This window comes from Pipistrellus hanaki (assembly GCF_964339955.1).
Source record: "Pipistrellus hanaki genome assembly, chromosome: 14".
NCBI lineage: Eukaryota > Metazoa > Chordata > Mammalia > Chiroptera > Vespertilionidae > Pipistrellus > Pipistrellus hanaki.
The window spans coordinates 36844750-36867141 of record NC_140516.1 but is presented as its reverse complement, the minus strand read 5'-3'; the positions used below and the strand labels follow the sequence as shown (position 1 = coordinate 36867141).

The following is a 22392-nucleotide window of genomic DNA, read 5'->3' as shown; positions in this document are numbered from 1 at the left end:
ACACTCTTGGCATCTATTGTCAGTTCTCCTTTTCACCTCCAGAACCAGACCCATTTCCCTATAAAATTTCAGTTTCATTTAAGCCTGAGTTTTGTTTATTTTATCTTTTAAAGTTTTTTGCTAGAATTAATAAGTGCTGATGTTTTAAGTTTTGCATATGATATTTCATATAAACAAAACATAATTGCTATAAAATTGAAGTCTACCTGTCCTTCCACCTAGACCCATTATTTTTCAGAGATAATCACTTATATAATTTTAGATTTCATACTTCCAGTCCATATTTATTTTTATATTTTTACTAAAGCCATGAGAATCTATAAACCAGCTATTGTATTGCTTTGTATGCTTTAAACATTTACATAAATTACATAATTGGAAATTATATAAAATTATATGGAGTTACAGCATTCATATTCTACAAAATGCTTTCTTTACTCAACATGTTTCTAGCATATAAATTTATTTCACTTATTTTCCTGCTATATAGTATAATGAAAAACATTTCTTTGTTCTTAGAGTTTTAAAGGGTTTTTTAAATACTCAACTCTAATCTTATCTGGAATATATTTTTGTTTATGGATGTGAATTAGAAATCTTATTTTATAATTTTCTTCATATAGTTCCTGCACATTTGGATAGATTTATTCCCAAATATCTTATAGGTTTGCTAAATGTCATATGTTAAATACAGTTTCTAACTAGGTGTTTTTAGTATTTGAGAACACTACAGATTTTATATGTTCATCTTTTAAGTAATTACCATGATATATATGTTTTTTGCCAATTCCAAAATTGTTCTGTAGTTATTTTAGCTTTTCTATAGGTCACTATATTGCTTGCAAAAAATGACAAATTCATTTCTTTCTTTCTAATAGTTATGTGTCTTCACATTTTTTTTTTTAATTTTTGAACTAGTTCTGATCTTTAGTACAGTGTTAGATGCTAAGGGTGATAGAAGTCATCCTTGTATGGTTCTTGACTTGAATGGGAATGACAATTTTTACCCTAAGGTACGATGTTTTCTCTGGGTTATTGGTAGATAAGCCCTTATCAGGTTAAGAAGATCTTATCTTCCTGTTTGTGAAAGAGTTGTTTTATTATTTTTTAAAGTAATGGAAAGTATCAAATTTTACCCAACTTTCTTCTGTATCTATTGAAATGATCTCCCCCCCACTTTAATACTAAAATAGTATATTACACAGAAAGACTTTTTAATATTGAACAATTCTTCCATTTTTGGCTGAATCCTATCTAGACTGGATATTTTTAATACATTTCTGGATGATATTTGCTAACATTTTATTTTAAGATTTTTGTTTTCATATTTATAGGTGAGATAATTCTATAATTTTGTTTTCTTGTACTATACTGCCTTTAGAATTGTCGTTCTATTATCATTATAAAATGACAAGTAGTTTTCCTTCTTTGTCTATTCTTTGCAGCAGTGTATTCAATATAGATATTATTTGTTAAACTTGTTTGTAGAGAGTTTCTGGTATGGTCATGATGGAGAAGTTTTTTTGTTTTGTTTTTTAATGATTTCAGAGAGGAAGGTAGAGGGAGAGAAAGATAGAAAGATCAATGATGAGAGAGAATCACTGATTGGCTGCCTCCTACATAGCACCCACTAGAAACCCAGCCTGCAACCCAGGCATGTGAACCTGACCTGAATCGATTCTGGAACCCTTCAGTCCACAGGCCAACACTCTATCCAGTGAGCTAAATTGGCTAGGGCATGATGGAGAAGTTTTATTGGACTGGCCCTTCTACCAAAAACAACTTTAAAAGCTGATCAAATAATGAAGTAACTTTTCTAAGGCACTGGGGTATAACCAACAAAGGGTGACTTGAGGAGCTAAGATCCTTGAAAGAAGGGAAATTTAGGAAGTGAATCACATATTAACATCATCCCTAGATCCCTCCCCCCCCCCAAGGATTATAGTGTAGGGGAAGAGTTTAAGCAGAAATAGCATTCTTATTGGACTAGGGTGACAGAGTCTGAATTTGAGGTTGCCAAAGTGGCTAGTATAAAGGGTAAAATCCTAGAAAAAAGCAAACACAGAGGAGAAATCCTAAAGTATGAATGCAACTTTCCCAGTCATTGGCCAACACCCCAGCTTCAGGCACAAATGATGAGACCTCTAGAAACTAAGCAGAAAAAAGCAGCCAAGAGGCTAAAGTGTAATAGAAGGTTCACATCCAGAATATATAAAACAATCCTGCTAGCAAATAAGACAGGGAATTGTATCTTAGAGACAAAAGACACCAAGATGTGCTTCACAAAATGCCCTCTTTCGTGTATGGAGCAGCCCTCTGAGATTTGTGATGTAAGTTGTAGCTTGCAGTTCCCACCCTTGAGGTTTTCGCTTAATTCAGGTTCTCTTGATTCTACTCACTGACCATTCTGATTTTGAGTCCCTATTTATTTCTATTACTTGGAACTTTTCCTTCATTTCAAGTTTACCTAATATTCTTTCTTTTATCTGTGCAGCATTTCTACATATTTAAGATTGGATGGGGGATTCCTAGCATCCACTCAGTCATGTGTGTTTACTTAAGTCCAAATTCCATTTTCATGAAGTCAGTTTAGATTAGAGTGGGTGATATGACCCTGTATTGTTTCTGGATTCATGACTTTATATTACTATAAATCATTCTGTGCACAGTAGATTAGGAGTTCACAGAGAAGGAAGCTATCAATATTTAGACTAGGAAGAGTGAAATAGAGGGATCTGGAGGTTTATATAACTGTTGGAAACTAATGTTGGAAGATCAATGTACATTTAGCACCTTCTTTTCTGTTGAACTTATTTTGAGCACTTGCTTTTTGTCACTAGTGACCTGGTGGGTTTTAGTTTGTTTTGTGTAAGCCAAAGATCTAATAATGTGTAATAATTCAATGATTCTCAAAGTTTGGATCTACTTTACTCACGAATCTATTACTTGAGATACTGATTAAAAATGTAGATTCAAGGGCCCAGCTGGTGTGGTTCAGTGGTTGAGTGTTAACCTATGAACCTGAAGGTCACAGTTCAATTCCCAGTCAGGGCACATGCCTGGGTTTCGGGCTCAATCCCTAGAGTGGGGCATGCAATGATTCTCTTTCATCATTGATGTTTCTCTCTCTCTCTCTCTCTCCCACTCCCTCTCCCTCTCCATATTCTCTGAAATCAATGAAAATATTTTTAAAAAAATGCAGATTCAAGGACTATACCCAGGGTCAGGGAACCTACATATAATGTACTTTCTAATGGTGCTTTGTGTGCTAAGGTGGGAAATCTTTATAGATAAATACCAGAGATAGATATATTAACCCTACCAGTGGTGGTTGTATATCAACTGTGGGAAATCTTGCAGATGATGCTTAATTCTGAGCACAGCTTTTATTTTTCTATCTGTAGAGAATTTTGATTGTTTAGTGTGGCAATTACTAGCAATTTATGGCCCACAGGCCAAATCCAGCCCATCATGTGTATTTGTGTGTCCAGCAAACCTTACAGAATGTTATCTGTGTTTGTAAATGGTTGAAAAAAGTAAAAAGAATGGTACTTTATAATGTGAAAATTCTATGAAATGCAAATTTTAGTGTCCATAATAAAGATTTGTTGGAACATAACTGTGCTTACCAATATACTAGTAGCCCATTGCATGAATTTGTGCACATTGGAAGGAAATTAATTAGAAGGAATATTTTAATATTGCTGTTCTCCCTTTCTCTATAATAGAAGTGTCAATCATATTCACAATCAACAATGACAGATCAAAACACATGCATGTGATTGGTGCCAGCAAGAGCTTTTTATGTATCGTGCATGCACATGTCAACTTTATTATATATATATATATATATAGAGAGAGAGAGAGAGAGAGAGAGAGAGAGAGAGAGAGAGAATAAACTTGCTTAATTAGACCTGCTTTCTGATTTAGCTAAACTTTTTCCAGCCCAGTGAAGCACCCCAACTTCTCTTTCAGGTAATTGTCAGCAACAGAGCAGTAAATATAAACATGAAGCAGATTATTATTATAGATCATGCAGGGAGAACAAAGGGTAAAATATTTAACTGTAGCAGTGTTTGACTATATTCTGCGTAGTGAGAAAACCTGAAATCATTTTCAGGTTCCACCATTTCTTCTTTTCCATTGGGTCAAGTTTCTAAGCCTTCTAAATCTCCATCTTCTGGCTAATGAAAAGAAAATAGAATTCTACCAAGTCTTCTATCTACCTACTCTAGGACTTCTTTGAGGATTAAATGAGATGAGGTACGGGAATACGCTTCACAGACATTTGGTTAATGTGTAAAATTTTTCCACCTGTGTTCCTGGGCTGATGAAACTCCTAGGAGGCTAGTCACTAGGGAGAGAAAGCCGGGCATTGCTACATGACGTCATTACCAGGAGCCCACAGCGACCATTTCCAAGCTGGACTGGGCTGTGGGCTGCATTTTGTGCCATTAATCTTGTTAGTGTTGGCTGTGATTTGGTGGGGGATCACTCCAGGGTGGTGGCGGGACCTGTGTCCCACTTGGTGGAAGCTGAGTGTTGGTTTGTCGGCACCAGGTCCATGGTGCCCACCAATGTGTGTCATGGCAGCTCCTCTGCTGAGCGTCTGCCCCCTGGTGGTCAGTGTGCATCATAGCAATCATTCAGATAGTCGTACACGCATGTTTATATATATAGATTGTCTATGGTTATTTTCATAGTACAATATCAGAGTTAAGAAGGCTCAACAGAGACCACATAGCCTCTCTTTCCCACCCCTACTCCCATCCACTCAGGCCTAAACCTTTGCAGAACCTGGGCAAGGCAATAGGCCTTTACCTTAGTGCAGGCCTAACAATCTCCCCATAACCCCAAGGCTCCCTCCACTTCTTTACCTACCCCCTCACACGAAACACTACACACACACACACACACACACACACACACACACACACACACTAACTAAATGTCCTGTAGTGAAAGATGAAAGCAAAATTGCTCTGTTTTCATTCAGAAAGAATTTTTAAATTTATCTGTGATACTTCTGTGATCTTTGAGGAAATATATTCTGGAAATAGCAGGTAGCTCTGATTATATTAATTCAGTCCTTACCAACTCTTAGTGCCAGTTAGAAGGACCAATTTTGGCCCCAGGAAAATATTAAAATGTCTAAAAATTTTTAGAAGGGGAAATCCATTAATGACAGACTAAAGGTTAATAGATTCATGATTTAACCTCAAATTATATTGTATCAAATAAAACATTTGATCTGACAAAAGAAAAGAGAATTTTTAAACTTGATAAAAGGATATGATTTCCTGAAGCTTTCCCAAATGTTTAATAAGATAAAAGATTGATTTTGGAGAAATGGAAATAAAGTAGGAAATAAGACTAATAGGACCTTGCTTTGCTTTGTGTACATGGTATCCCCCCAAAAATGTATACACACTTTAACAGTGGATAGCTCAATTTTGAAAATGAAATTATTTTAATAAACACTGCCTTTATAATTATTCAAATGTGTATATTTATTTTTTTGCACATCCTACGTATAGAAGGCAAAATATATAGTTTGTGAATTATTGAATGTCTTTTTTTCTTTTCACAGTTTCTCTGAACCTTCCTTTTGGCCACTTTTCTGTCCAATAGCAAAATGATCAAAATAAATGAGGAAAAAAGAGTAAATAGAAAATAGACTTAGAAGAACATTAAAGTAGTGTGAAAGATTAATACTCTAAAGTATTTATCAGTTTATTTTATTCTCTTGTTAGAAATGGGCTACACATTTGATTTTGTTTCTATAGATAGCAAAAGCAAAGTTGAAAACAAATCTAGTGTCCACAAGTAAAAAACAAAACTGATTTTTCTGAGAAACATCATTTTCCTGATAATAAGCCTTGAGATAAAATTTTTTGGTAGGTCTTCTAGAAAATCTATATGCTAACATGGATGCTGTTTTACACACATATATGTAAAGTTTTTGCTTATCCTACTCTTTCAAATACTTGGATGCAAAATCTGCATTAGGGAAAAGGCATGACATAGGGCCTGAAGAAGTGTAAAACAGAAGTAATTTCTCAATCTCATATATAAATGATGGTATAGAAAATTAAACTCAAATAAGAAACTTACACAAAACCCTTGGGCAAATCATTTTGTTTTGCTTTACTCTTATTATAGTATATATTCCTGTGTGCGTTTATTGGACAATATCATATGAAAATGCAATTTCATTAATACCAACTGAAATATAAGATTCTCATATGTGTTGAGGGGACACCTAATGACATCATTTGACTGTGTGTCAAAGAGGAGACCTTCAGCCTTAGATTTGGAGAGGGCCTTAAAAGTCATCTTGATCAAAAATTACAAATATGTGACAGATGTGCCTTCATTTCTTATTCTCATTACCCTGGCAGACATTATTAATAGATCACATTAATACATTAATTGACAATGTACAGTGGAGATAAGGCTATTTCTCAATACAACCCTTAATGCATAAGAACAATGCTGGCATGCATGATAAGATTTTTTTTAGTGGACTTCTGATTTTAGCCCCAACATGTAAAAAGCTTAGAAGTTGTTACTCTTATTCATTCAATAAGAACAAAATAAAAAGGTTGAAAATGAACAACTTTTCTTGGATGTATCAGAGAATTATGATTGCAGGGCACACCAACACTCTGAAATCTGGAAAGTCAGGTGAATCCAGAGTCACTACCAAAATTTGCTTACTTCAAACAGAAAATACTGAAGCCATAAACTGGTAGGAACACATAAGTGGTAATTCTGATAAATTCATAGGGACTTAGTGTGAACTAGCTTGAGAGTAAGGAACTCCTGGAGGCTTCAGACTTAGCCCCTTAGCCCCTACTTTTGTGGAATCCAAGAAAAATCCCCTAGTAGCTCTGACCAGGGGAGAATGAGCATTATCATTGTGAAATATAAAACCAGAGCATTCTCTATAACAAAGACCAACTCTCCAAGGAAAAAGTTATAACCAGAGCCTTATCCCTTTGGGGGAAGGCATTTTTCTCATTGAAACCTCTCTAGCCTTCCTGTCTCACCTAAGGGGAAATAGCTATACCACTGGGAGGAGGGAGTGACATTTATAGCCCAGGGATACAGGCCCAGGAAGAGACAGATTGAGTCATAAAGTTAAGGAACACTTTCCTTCTTCTATACCCAACCTCATACCAACAGGGTGCTTATATAATAACTGAGTTAGAGCTGAAAGAGCTGAAAGACACAGTCTCTCCCTGAGGAGGAGTAATTAGGGAAGCCTAAAGTCAAAAGATAACTCAAAAACAAGTACATTAGAGGGATTTGAAGCTTCTGGTACGTGTAACTGCTACAAACATACAACATAACCCAACTCAGCCCAAATCCTCACAGTAAAGTCTGTTTATCTCAGTTTCTATTATCCAATTCAGCATGTTGGCTTTCAACAAAAAATTGCAAGGTATACTAAAAAGCAAGGAAAAACACAGTCTTAACAAACAAACCAAGCATCAGAACTATAGTCAGATATGACACAGATGTTGGAATTATTAGACAGGGGTTTAAAAATAACTCATGTTAAGGGATCTGACAGAAAATACATAATATACAATATAAGAATAGATGGATAATGTAAGAAGAGAGGTGGAAATGCTACAAAATAATCAAAAGTAAGTATTAGAAATAAAAAACACTGTCACAGAAATGAGAATGCCTTTAATAAGCTCATCAGGAGAACTGGCCGCATCCAGGGAATCAGTGAGCTTGAGAATAGGACAATAGAAAATTTTCAAACTGAAATGAAGAATGAAAAAAAGCAGAATAGAACATCCATGAACCATGGGACATTTTAAAAGTGTGTGATATGCCCTAGCTGGTTTGGCTCAGTGGGTAGAACTTTGGCCTGCAGACTGAGGATCCAGTTTCGATTCTGGTCAGGGGCAATTACCTCGGTTGCAGGCTCCATCCCTGGGGGGGCGCGAAAGGCAACCTATCGATGTGTCTCTCTCACATTGATGTTTCTCTCTGTCTTTCCCCCTCCCCTATACTCTCTCTAAAAATCAGTGGAAAATTCTCCTCAAGTGAGGCTTAACAGTAACAACAACAAAGTTGTGAAGGAGAAGAAAGAGAGAACAGAGCAGAAGAACAATGAAGCAATAATGGCTTGAAGTAATTCAAGTATTGAAGTAATGATGGCTGAAAAGTTTCCAAAATTAATAACAGACAAAAAACAAACAAACAAACAAACAAAAAAAACAACCATAGACCCAGGAGGCTCATAGTACCAAGTAGGATAAATACTATGAAAACTATGCCTAGAAATATCTTCAAATTGCAAAAAACAAAAGAAAAATAGAAAGCCTTGAAAGAAGTCAAGGGGAAAACAACACTTTGCCTATAGGGGACAAGGATATGAAGTACTATCATGCACTACTTAACAGGGATATGCTCTGAGAAATGTGTCATTAGGCGATTTCATAATTATGTGAACATCACAGTGCACTTACACAAACCTAGATGTCATAGCCCATTACACACCTAAGTTATATGGTACATCCTATTGCTCCAGGTCCACACAGCATGGGTACTGTACAAAAAAACAAACAAACAAACAAACAAAAAAAAACAAGATTAAATCAAGCGCAAGAGAGATGATGCAGTCAAGAGACTCAGTAAAAGCCCTGGCCAGTTCAGTTAGTTTAAAAGTTGTCTCCATATGCCAAGGTGGCAGGTTTGATTCCCAGTCAGGGCACATACAAGAAGCAACCAATTAATGCATAAATGAATGGAACAACAAATCAATGTCTGTCTGTCTGTCTTTCACTCCTACTCCCTTCCTCTCTCTCAAAACAAATTTTTAAAAAAGAAAGAGAGACTTAGTAAACATGAAATGTGAGAAACTACTGCCAGAGTAACATAGCATACTGTTTTACAGAAAACTTTTTTTTTAATAAGTAGAAAGATTATAATCTATAATAAAATACGTAGAATAGCAAATGCATAGATCAGTAACATAGTCATTTATTATCATTAAGTATTATGTACTGTACATAATGAGCTATACTTTTAAAAGACTGGTAGAGCAATAGGTTTGCTTATTTCAGCATCACCACAAACAGGTGAGTGCCATAATGTGCTATAACTTTACAACTTGCTACAATGTCATTAAATGATATGAATTTTTCAGCTCTGTTAGTAATATTATGTGACTACCAAAATATGCATTTCATTGACCAAAATGTCATTATGTGGAGGATGACTGTATTTACTCATATTTTGGCCCTTTTCTGAGAATCATAACGGAACCAGAAAGTATCCCTTGAGATTACTAACAGGTGTAGATTTAATTTTTGGACATTTGCCTCATTTTGGAACCTGGATACTCTAGGTAGGTGGTAAGGGGTTCGGGCTGGTTGTATCAGGAAGCAGTGTTCTGTAAGCATTTCTGGTAAACTGCCAGAAGAGCTCTCAGAAACAAAAGGGTGTGTGTGAGGTGAATGTGGGGCATGCAAAAGGCAACCAATTAATGATGTTTGATCATTAATGATTCTCTTTCTCTCTCTGTTCCTTTCTGAAATCAATAAAACATATATTAAAAAAAAAAAGTTTGAGTGTGTGTGCGGGTGGCGGGGGCTTTGGAGGAACTTGATTCTCTAAGTTTCTGGGAGTTTGCTGTGATTTATTTTATCATTCTAAATAAATATTTACTTTTGTACCTAATTTTGTGTTTTGTACTTTTGATTCCTTTTTCTTAAAGAGGGTCCCACAACTTATTTAAGTTTCAGCCTCAAAACACATGGACCCATTCCTGCCCCCACTTTAGGTACCATCACCTGGTACTACTCTGAGGAACCCCCCCTCCCCCAGAGCCCACTCTGGTGGCTGGAGCTGCAGATGGCTTTTCCACCTCTGTCCTTCTGTGCTCCCCGTAGAGCTCTTCTCAGCACTGCAAGGATCAAGGAAGGGCCAGCTGTTTTAGCCTCTGCCAAAAGACAGTGTTTCTCCACATACACAAGGCATTAGGAGAGAGAAAAGATCAAGAAAATGCGACCTTTAGAACAGCCCTTAAGCTTCAAGACCAACCTTTTGGCTCATTGTGGGTTGGATTATACAAGCAGTCATGATTTCATTAAGTGTGTGTGTGTGTGTGTGTGTGTGTGTGTGTGTGTGTTTTAATATATTTTATTGATTGTTTACAGAGAGGAAGGGAGAGGGATAGAGTGTTAGAAACATGGATGAGAGAGAAACACCGATCAGCTGCCTCCTGCACACCTTCCACTAGGGATGTGCCCGCAAACAAGGTACATGCTCTTGACCAGAATCAAACCTGGGACCCGGTTTTAGCTTTTTTTTTTTTAAACTTACTGATTTGAGAGAGAAACATCAGTTGGTGTTCCACTTATTTATGCATTCATTGGTTGATTCTTGTATGTGTCCTGACTGAAGATTGAGCCCACAGCAATGGTGTATCAGGACAGTGCTCTAGTCTAACCAACTGAGCTAGCTACCTGGCCAGGGCCTTATTTAATGTATTTTTTGAGCACCCATTATGTGCCTGTGAGATTGCCCACAACACTGACCTTGCACCATTTTTCAATGATAACATCTTTCAGAGTACCAACTCTTAGAAGTTCTTAAACCACAACCCTTTAATCAGCTGGGTGGATTTTACAGGAACTGGTTTAAGAAAGTCAAAGAAACATCTATATTCTATATGATCTCTTTTTTTTTGTAACAGTGTTCATTTTATATAAGCTTTATTTGCCCAAAGTAGTTCTGAATGCAAGAGAGGAGGGTTGACCCATTGCAAAGAGGATCAAGAATAATGGAGCCTCAGAAAGAAAACCTAAGGGCAAGTGTGAAGAATGTACTCAGCGGGAAACCAGAGTGAGGGCCTTTGGAGGAGGGGCAAATACATCTTATAAAGCTTCAGAGAGACTCAGGTCAGCCTCTCCAGTGTTCAGCTTCAAGTGTCAGAATAGGTTTTATAGGTCAACAGGGTTGTTCTAATGATTATCCAAGCTTTTCCCACTTCAGTGGGGAAGGCCCCAGTCTTATGGAATTACCTGCCCAGTCAGCAGGCTGGGTGTTAGAATTCGGAGTAGACTGCCCCTCCTCCCTAAAAGCAGCAGGCGGCAAAATAGGTCCGGAAATTCCTGAGCATTGAGAAGCCAGCACTAATGCAATTACCTGAAATAAAAGAAGAGGTCAGATAGTAAGGGGCAAAGGTTTTTCCTTTTAAAGTAAAGAGCCAGGTAAACAAAACCAGCTGCTACTGGAGCCAAGGAACTCTGCTCATTAAATTTTTTAAGAGGCTAATGGATATAAGGGGCTAATTGTAGTACAATGCTGAAGACTGAATCTAGGGTCCTGGAGAAGGGGGGAGGGGAACCAGGGTTAAAACCTGGCCAGCAGAGACAGAAAGGAGATGAGACCTGCCTCTGGTGGAGGCTCCCTAAATGAACAGAATGGAATTAGAGGAAGAGGAAGATGATTTGGTGCCTGGAGTCTCTAATGTTTCTGTCAGTATCCCAGTGAGATGGGCCTGGGAGTCTAGTCGGGGACAGTTTTAACTTTATATGCCCATAGAATAGCATCTGGAATAAGTTTTTAAAAATAACTAATTATGGGAAGGTTTATGTTTACTATGAAAAACTATGGAAGGCTATACAGCAAAGTATTAACAATGGATCTCTCTAGGTGTTAGGTTATCAGTGATTTTTCATTATTATATTTTAATGCTGCTTGTGTGTATTTTCGAATTTGTCTATAATGAACCTTATTTCTTTTCACAATAAACAAATACAGAGCAAACTTTAAATAAGATGAAAGGTATTAAACTGGAAATAAAATTTAAAACTGAGGGCAAGAGAGTTGGTAAGTGGTTCCATTTACTTTGTATATTCTGACATCTTTGCTACCTCCCTAGATGTGTGCTTGATGTGAACTGCTAATCTACAGGCCAGCAGAAGAAGGGGGGGGGGGGTGCTGGTTTTGAGTGAGACAGACTATTTGTCCACACAGAAAGGTTTCAACCTCATCTCATTTGGAATACTTCACAGAGAGGTTGTTCCCGTACAGTCTCTCTTGGCTTCAACTTGAGTAGAACAACTCAGTCACTATGGAGGGAACCTAAGAGATGCTGAAATTTCAAGATGGCTTGGAGGAGGGGTATGACTTGCCTAAAAGTATCAGTCTTAGTATTTCTAGAACCAACCATTTTGCCAGGATTTATGTAGAAGATGTCAAAGTACCTCTGATGGATTTCCTTTCTCTCTCCCTTCTTCCCTCCCCTCTCTTCTTCCTTTCCTCTCTGATTTATTTAGTCTTCTGACACCTTTGTAGCTATTACTAAATTAACTCTTATAGAGAGACTGATTGGTAGCTAAGACTTATATTTATCATCATAATGAGAAAAGTAGAGAAAATAGAGACAGTTGCCCCCAGCACTTGACAGTCAGTAGGAATTCAGTTCTACTTTTCCTAGTTTTATTGAGAAATCACCATCTTCATCATTTTTAATAATTAACTCTTACCAAATTGATACCACAGGCTATCCCACCTCCTTCATATCCAAATATAAATGATATCTTGGGCCCATTACTACAGGCAGCCACTATCAGAGAACCAAAAGCTCTGTAACAGGCAGATATTTTTAAATAACCAATGTTTATTGACTTTGAATGCTTTTTTAGCAGTTTCTGAGGGGTTAAGTACAACAAGCTAAATGTTCAAGGGTTCCCCCCAAAAAGGGGCTTAGGCATTTATTAGATTCATACATATAGTTAAATTATCCCCACTTAAAAGTGATATTAAATTCTAGGGACCAAAGTTCCTGTTTCCACAGTACAACATAAATGTGGGTTTAAGGTTGCAAATAAAAGTTGCTGAAACTTCTCAGGATACTATAGGGCTTCCTCTGACATCCAAATGTGTATTTGATTCAAACTGAGGTTATTAAAAAGACACCATGTTGGTCTGGTTGGGACAGAAGGGATTCTTAGCAAGGTCAAAGGTAGAGGCAATGCCCAGGGTCATTTTTGAGGAGCATTTTAGAGGATGACTTACATCTCTGTTGACTTATTTTGTTCTCTTGAAGAGCTCATCTACATCCATGGCTCCATTTATTACTTACAAACTGAAAAGGACACCCAGGTTATCACCACCTGTCATAACCTCTCGGTACCTCCTCTTTATTTCTCCTACTACCTGTTGTATATTCCCTCTTTGATATTCTCTGCATCCTTGATATTTCAGACAAAATTGTTCATCTCATTTGACAAACGTAGTCTACTGGCCTGCATGTCCTTGGCAACAGTATACTCCAAAATATTCTCTCATAAGTTTGTGGTCATCACTGGCTCCCTTCCTCTTTTTCTTACACTCCACAGAAGTTTTATTTTATTAGTTCTTTTTTTACAGGCTTTCACTTTTACATCTTTCCATGGACTCCCTTACTTAGACCCAGATCCCTTCGTACTTGCACTATTGAGATAAGATAACCTTGTCATACTCATTTCCTGCTTGCAGGTCTCCCCTGCTCCAATATAGTTCGCAGCCCCAGCAAAGCCTGAGACCAACTGAAAATGATTGAACCCAGCTTGTTAGGTTAAATGTGGGGGCAACAATAGGCTCTAAAAAGCTTAAGTCAAGGTTTTTATGGGAATTCCCCCTACATGTTAAATGAAGGAGGAATTGGACTATTTCTTGGGTCTAAGAAAATAGCTATTGAGTGAACAATAACAGGAAGCAAATTTTAGATCCATGTTAAAAGAGCCGTTCATGGGTCCAAGCTGTAGTATGGTGGAACGGTACTCAGAGTATATGAAAGTGGATTCCCTCTCCTACATCATCACTTTTCAAGGGGTGATGTAGGAAGCTAACCTGCTTTATACCTCATGACCATAAAGGTCTTTTCAAGCTCCATAGTTTACAAGATAATCACAACCCTCTCCATCTCTCCCTCTGCCTTTCACCTACTAGGATTGTCTGTTCTTGCTACTCCATACTTCCCCCATTCCAAATCCTACAGTGAATGAACATGCTCTCCTTCCCCAGACCGATGCTCCCCTGCTCATCCCATTCCATGGTGTTACAGTCTAGCTTACTGCCACCTTGGGCTCTTCAGTAACTTGGAAGCTAGATTTGCATATGGAGTTCCTTTTATCTTCTAGATTCTGTGCCCAGCATTTTGATTTCTAACTTGATCGATACAGTAGCCCTGTAAAAATACTATAATTTCTTGTTAAATCAATTTTAAAGAAGGGGAAACACAATAATCATATAAGTAGTAAGTTGCAAAGTGGGGATTGAACTAAGGTTTTCTAACTCCAAGTTCCGTGTGCTTGAGAAAAGAAACAAAAGGAAGGAGGGGAAGAGTGAGGAGCCCCTCACCCCGGACCATGGGTTGTGTGGGATCGGAGAGTGTACGTTGAAGAAGTACATCTGGTAACTTTTATCTCAGTCAGTATTTAACTGTACGTGTTGCCAGCAACATTTATAAACTTTGATGTTGAAAATAGATACTGGAGCTAACAAAGAGGAAAGAGGAAACTGAAATATATTTGATTAAAACATAAAAGAACATTTATTACAGTGCATTTTTATCATATGCCTAGTCATCATGTAAAATAGCTACAACTAGTCATGTTCTTCAGTTTGTGTTAGGTTAACATTGCATGAATTATTTTTAATTTCTTTATTAAGTTATTACATATATGTCCTTATTCACCCATTATTCTCCCCTGACTCATGCCCTCACCCCCTTGTTGTCTGTGTCCATTGGTTAGGCCTATATGCATGTATAAAAGTCCTTTGGTTGATCTCTCCATCTTCCCTCTGAGGTTTGATGGGGGTCTGATAGATGTTTCTCTGTCTTGGGATCTTTCTTGTTCATCAGTATATGTTGCTCATTATATTCCATAAATGAGTGAGATCATGTGATATTTATCTTTCTCTGACTGGCTTATTTCACTTAGCATAATGCTCCCCAGTTCCATCCATGCTGTTGCAAATGTTATATGCTGTCTAATCACAACTTTTTAAAAAAATCAGGGGTGCTAATAGTGAAGTACTAATAGGAGGTAATGGACATGCCTAGCACTCTGTGTTGCACATAATGAATGTTTATTGTACCTGAGTCTAGCATCTGTACCAGGAATGAGGTGAAAGGTCATGTCATTGTTTTGCTTTTATTCCCTAAAATAAGTAACCACAAAAAATTTTCAAAAACATGTACCCTGTGATATACTTCTATTTTTAGAATTTTATACTCACACTAATTTAATCAGTCCCATATTGTTTATGACCCCATCTTTGTGAGCTGAAAATTAGAGAAATTTGAAAAACATACAAACCTAAGTGTTGTTGAGTTCTTACTGTGTTTATGTATTTAATATTTAGTTAATACTAAGAAGTTTATGTACTTAATGTTTAGTTAATACTGATAAGTAGATATGTTACCTCTCTTTCAAGAATAAGAAAACTAAGGCTGATAGAGGCCAACTGTCTTGTGCAATATCACTTAGATAGGAAATACCTGATTTGGAATCTGAAATTGTAAAACTCTGGCTCCCAAACCCATACTATTTCCAACACGCCAATGTTGGATTCTGTGGAAATGTCTGAGGTAGTGAGGGGGGCTGAATGGGTGGAGTTCATCTCCCACCTTCACTTCAACCAGAGCACCTGCTTTATAATTAAAAAAGAATTAACCATTCTACTACATTGTACATTGGTATAGGAATTTATAATTAAAAAATAATTTTTACATAGTTCAATAATGTGTACTGATAGGTTGATGTCTTATTAAAAGTGAAATAATCTAACATTAGCCATCAGCCAAGAAGACCTGAGTGGGTTGGAAAAGGCACCTGAGAGTCATAAGAATGGATTTAATTTGGAATTTTTCAAAGATAGGAGTGCAGAGGTTTGAGATAATAGTCACTTAATCCTGGGCCAGTCTCAGCTTTGACTTTGAATAAGAAATCACATAAAGCATATTCACAAAGCTGGATGCAACTGTTGGAATCAAATGTTCACAGTGTAGTATCAGCACAACTTGATGTTTCACTGAAGCTACCTAACAAAACCTGGACACACCCATAAGTGCCTTCTCATTATTTTAGAAGAGGGCTCCTGGACTTTAATCTATCTGACTCATTTATTTGTTTGTTTGTTCATTCATTCATTATTCATTTACTTTGAAGATGGTAAGAGAAGGTTGACCACAAAATATTTTGCCCAGGAAGGTGAACTGGAGATGAAACCTTGAAGACTCACTCACTACAATAAATCACATTATTGTGGTTGGTGTTTGTTTTCTTATTTATTGTGGAAACTTATTAAAAATGTTTGATTATTCTTTCAAACCTCTCATATACTTTTATTACTTTAAGGTATGGGTAAGGATGAATATGGAATGAGTGTTAAATTACATTCCTGGGGGAAGATGGGGAGGGAGGGAATGTAACCTTTTATCCATTACCATTTTCTCCATTTCTCCATTCTCCATTGTTTTATGGATTCCTGTTTATTTCTATAGAGTAAACAATGAAATTCCATGTGATAAAGGTTGAAAAAAATCACAATATTAGCCCACAAATGGAGATGAAAGGAGACTAGACTTTGGGTGGTAAATACACAATGCAATATACAGATGTTGTATTATGGAATTATACACTCAGTACCTATCAATTTTTATTAACCAATGACAACCCAATGAATTTAATAAAATTTAAAAAGAAGAAAAAGTATATTATTTATTTGAAAAGTACCCAGGATTAAACTTTTTAGGATATAAGAATACAAATGAACCTTAGTTGGTTTCTTCAGGCAATTAGACACCTTTGACTAGAGAAGTGTATGTAGTCTTCTGCTCAAGATTTTATCTGATTCTTATTTTATTTTTATTCCAGTTGCTACATTGATGGCCGAGTTGTCAAGGTGATGGACTTCCTGAAAACTCGCCTGTTAGATACACTCTCTGACCAGATTAGGAAAATTCAGAAAGTGAGTAAAAGTCCCCTGGGAAGAAGAGGAGTCAGTTTGGGGATGAGGCAAGGAAAAGGTCAATGGGGCCCAGCTGAATGGCAGCACTGTGGGAACCAGGGTAGAAAAATAGTTAGTCCAAGTTTGCATGGTCCAGAGCTCCCCCTCACAGTTGACAATTGTTTATTGTTTTTTAAATGGAGAAGGATTTAAATGTGATATACCAAGGTTCAATAACAAATATTTTGTAATAGTTTGCTTTTAAATTGTGAGTTTCTTAAGGATAGGTTTACTTTATTTTCTTTTTTAAATGCAGGGTATTATTTGGGGTTAGGTAAAAAAGAGGATGATTACATTTATTAAGTGAAATTTTGATCTGGGGAACTGGCAATTTTGAGCCATATTTCACTGTTTCTAAATGTCTTAAAACCAGCCAAGTAACATCTTACTTTTGTAGAGATGTGAGGAAAGCCATATTATAGTCAGCAATTGCATGTAGGTCCTATTAACAAGACATCTTGTTTGGTTAATAGTTCTCAAATTTGAGTACAGTCAAATCACCGGAACTTGCTCAGGAAGTTATTCTGACATAGTATGTGTGCAGTGGATCCCAGACATCTCTATAGTTAATAGTCTCCCTTTAAGTGATTTTACCCAATGCAGATCACATTTTGAAATACACTGGATTAGTTAATTCTGAACCATGGAGATCTTATGTCTACAATTTCCGTCTGTCTCTACAAAATGGTGATTTCACATCTTTAGTTGCTCAGGTCCTTTTCCAGGGAATGGGGACCTTTTGAACACTTAACTGTCTCTTGATCAGATTAAACAAATATTTGCAGAATAATAGCAACAGATAGGCCCCTATTAATAAAGGTTGAATAAATAAGTGAATGTACATGTGAATGAAATGGTTCATGTATAAAATTCGCTGTGAAATAAAATCCTATATAGAACAATTATAGAAAAATACTTTTGATTCACTAAAGTGGAAGTCTGTACCCTTCTTTTCATTCATACCAATGTCATATATTGAATTAAAAATATCCTTTTGAGTCCCCTCGTTATCAAAGGCTGGGAAGCCTCAGGACTTCTGGATTTTTGCATCCAAGTCTGATCTGTCTGAGGACCAGGTGCATTGGCTAGCATGTACCTGTCACTGCCTTCGACTAGGCAAAGCCTAGGAGAAATAAATGACTTGAAATATCTCTGTCAGTGTTTGACATTCATTTAGTTTTTAATATTGAATTTTTAAATGTTTGCTGAGCACTTAGCAAGTACCAGGTGCTGGAATACAAAATGGAATAAGACATGGTGTCTGCCCTTGAGGAACTCACATTTTTAAAGTTTAATACTTAATTTAAGCATGTTTAGAAACATATTACTTAATGTGTACAATGTCAACCTATTCTTTTTTTTTTTTTAAGGATTTCACCCCCCTCCCATTACCAGGGTAACCTTTCCTCCCCTAGCAGATTGCAGGTCTTATGGTTTAGACCCCCCTCACCTTTCATATCGATGATTATGACCTCTTCTGACCTTTGCTCCTCGGGCTTTTGCTTTGGCCCTGCTAAAGACATGGTTGATTTTTTTCCATGGTGGGACGGTGGGAGATGGGACATTGGAAACCCAAGAATAGAACCTGCATCACAAATAAACTTTGTCACACCACAACCTCTAGTGCATAGATCCTTGGATTGCTTTCCTTGCAATCCTGTGGAAGAGCCTAATTTCCACCAACAACATTTGTCTTTGTTCAAGTCAAAATGTAAATGGAAAGCCCCACATGAATCTGATCCCTGGAGCTTTGAACATAAAAACCCAGCTGATAGAACAATGTCAACCTATTGAATAGTACTGTTTTCTAAGCATATTGTGCTTATGTGGAGGGGGAAATTTTATCTCATTTATTTATTTTTTTGTTTTTCCATTCAGTAGATATTTATTGAGTGCTTACTGTGTTACAGGCACTATTCCAAGTGTTTGTATTACATCATTGTACAAGATAGATAACTCTCTATATTTTTTACTTTTTTGTTTTGACCTGATCACACTGGAAGTAAAATGATTCAGTGATATCATGGTATTGACCATGAAGGTTTTAGCTGTGCTCATATAATTTTTAAAGTAGAACAAAAAGCTCTAAGTCAGAACTAAGACAAAAGTGAGAGGAAAGTCTGGAACTTTCTCCTCACAACCCATTACTCTCCACCACTGCATATTCCTTAACCATCAAGGAATGTTCAAAGACTGAAATTAATAAGCTAAGCTCACCTCCTGATTTGTGAAGGCAAGGCCAGGGAAACTTAAGGAAAAAGGCGCAAACTGCACATTTGAGATTCAGACCTTCAAAACATGTCTGATGGACTTGGATGGGGAGGGCAAAGTACAATGTCAGAAATAGTGGAGCCTCTAAGAGAAATGCCCTACATGCAGAAGAGATGGCTTCTCTTTGCTGCACGTTGCCTGAAGCTTCCACTGGAAGACTCAAAGGCTGGGATGACTCAAAGGCTCTCAACTAGAAGCATCAGAAGGGCTTGTTGATTCTTGAGTGTGGCAGTTAGTTGACGCCAGGTGCTGACCAGCACCTTTGTGGGACTCATAACAGGAATACCTTCATATGAACTCTTGATGTAGCCTGGGCTTCCCCCCAAGGTCCTAAAGTCCGATAGATGCCCAAGAGAGAGCCAGGTGGAAATGGTGTCACCTTTTCTAATCTACCCTGAGAAGTCTCTAAGACTGATGGAAATTCAAGGGCAAAGGAAATAAACTTCTCTTGATGGGGGAGTGGCAAGATTCTGGAAGAGCATCTAAGGTCAGAAATATTTTTGCAGTTATTTTTTGAAAATACTGTCAGCCAAAGTTCCATCCTCCCTGTTTCATTTAGTAGCCTTTAGTCATTTCCCTCATTAGTTTTCTTTTTCCAACTCTCTCTTACAAAACTCCTGCTAGATATTTCCTTAAATAGGTATCTGCTGGGGGTGATTCTCTGAGACTTGACTCACAGGACAGACTCTTCATTGGCTCCAATGTTAGGGCCTTCAGGACGAGAGTTTCTCAACACAACCCAGGATGTGCTAGATACTGGCCTGTCCTGGGGAGATGAGAGCTGGGAGAAGATCATAAAAGGGTCACCAATCTTTGCTGGTCTAAATGTTGCTTTTCAGTTCCTGAAGTCCCCGTGGGTAGGAAGGGTTATGGGAAGTTAGAGTCCAAAGTGAAGACCGGGGAAGAGTGGCCAACTTCTTTCTTGTAAGTCCCAAAACCAATTCTTTGGAGATGAACCAAGTAGGATTTTAATATGTATATAGCTGAAGCCCTCACCCAAAAGCTATAAATGATATCTTTGTGTGTGTGTTTCTGTACTTTGGGAACTTCAGAGAAGTCCTAATAACACCTCCCCCAACTCTGATATCCCCAGGCCCACAGTGATAGAAAAGGGCATATTTCTGACTAAAACACAAAGTGGAATTGGTAAGGTAAACCTGTGGTGAGGCTGTTTGAATAAGAGATAGCATGCAGGATTTGAAGTCTGGTGGCTTGTGTTGGAACTTAGGCTTAGTTATGTGATGTCAGGACATTAACTTAATTTCTCTGATTCTGTTTCTTTAAGAGCTCTATCTTCCTTCCCTCTCAGGAAGGTTAAGAAGGTCATGTGAAGTCCTGTTCTGTTAAATGCTATTGAAACTTAGTTTTTAATGCTATTACTATTGTGGTTTTAGTTACAGTAGTTATTTTTAATAATTTATGTGACTGGAGAAGCTTCATGCTACCTTTATCCTCAACTTGTCTTTTGTTTTGCTTTTTTCCCTCTTTCCTCTTTCTTTGAACCCTGGAGAATATGATAGGTGATATTTTTGGCACCTGAAAGACAGTAACTCAATTGTTAAAAACAGCTGTGGTTTCCAAATTTAGACACCACTTATAAGAATTGTCAGTTTTCTGAGCAGTGGGTGAATTGTTGTGATATGAACATCTGTATGATACTCTTGAAAGCTAAACAGAGACAGTGTTTGGACACCAACTTCTTTGGATGATCCTCACTCTCTCTCCCTTCCATTAGAATGAGGATAATCATCTATCTGTACTTTGGGAGATGCGTCAAGGGAAAAGGGTTGAGAATCTAACAGTACAGGCAAGAGTCAGATGGAAAAGTGAGAGACGTTTAGGATATAGTACAGATGGTATAGTGCGGATAACTGGGCTGACTCCAAAACAATGATATAAGAACCAAGAAGAACCACTTTGGCTTAAGTCATTTGGACTCAATGATTTGTGTCATCTCCTAGAGGAATCAGAGGAGGAAATAACACTTTTTGTAATTATTTTCAGCAATTCAATAAGCACAGGAAGGAGTTGGTGAAATTACAGTCATAAGGGAAGTATTTCCCAAAGTCTATCCATATGATTGCATTTTAAATACTAAATAAACTAAACAATTGGCTTCCCTAAAGTTTCCCTTCCCTCTCCCGCTCCCCCCTCCCTCCCCCGTCCCCTCTTCCCCATCCCTCCTCCCTCCCTCCCTTCTTCCCTCCCTCCCTCTTTCCCTCCCTCCCTCTTTCCCTCCCTCCCTCCCTCTTTCCCTCCCTCCCTCTTTCCCTCCCTCCTTTCTCTTTTTTTCCCTTCCTTTCTCACTTATCAATTGGTTATAATATTCTTAGTATTTTTCAGACCCCTGAGGATAAAATGGTAAATAAGACTGATGTGGTGGTTGTCTTCATAGATCTTAAGGTATAGTGGAAAAATAGTTAATGAAGCAAGCAACAATAATAAGGTGTGATATATCCTATATAGGGACATATCAGGTGCTATGGGTGCCCATAGAGGGAAATATCTACTTTCTAAGGGAAGAGTAATATAAGAAGTCCTTCTAGGGGAGTAACATTTAGGCTAACACCTAAAGTATAGAACTTCATATTTATACAGTTTGTCTTACGGCATGATCAGAGGACTCCTGGTTATAGATGTGTATGGTGGAAGGAATGGTTTATATGGTTCATAGTATATCTATGATCTTTCTTTTGTTAATATCATCATTGCTTATGATTGTTTATTCTATTTAATAAAGATTAACTCCTTTGAAGTCTCAATAAATGCAATAACATTGTGCCACTTTTCCCAATATATCTTAGTTTCAAGATCATGAAAGTAGAAAAGGCAGAAGAATATTTAATCTCTTTAAAGTAATTAATAGATCAAAAAAGAAACTTTGTTCTCAACCAACCTTCTGATTTATCTGCTTATTTGAGCCTGTTAGTATATCAAGGAGGAAGAAGGTAAAGAATAATAGTTATTCTTCAGGAACATAAAATAACTGAACTCACAAGGAAAAATGAGGACAATATATTGTTAACCTTCTCTAATGAGCAAACTGCAAAATGGAAAGATACAGGGCAAGAACAGTAATATCACCAC

At 37.3% G+C, this 22392-nt stretch overlaps 1 protein-coding gene across 4 annotated transcripts in view; it reads left to right on the top strand.

The window, feature by feature from the left end:
* The window catches only part of HPSE2 (heparanase 2 (inactive)), a 438368-nt gene that overhangs the window by 283915 nt on the left and 132061 nt on the right, over positions 1-22392 (top strand). For all 4 annotated transcript variants that reach the window (XR_014796800.1, XM_084904090.1, XM_084904089.1 and 1 more), the window contains exon 7: positions 16902-16995. Coding sequence is in view for 3 of the 4 variants with exons in the window: in XM_084904090.1 (XP_084760216.1) it covers positions 16902-16995 (94 nt within the window). In the remaining variant the exon portion in view is untranslated. The remainder of the gene's footprint in view (positions 1-16901; positions 16996-22392) is intronic.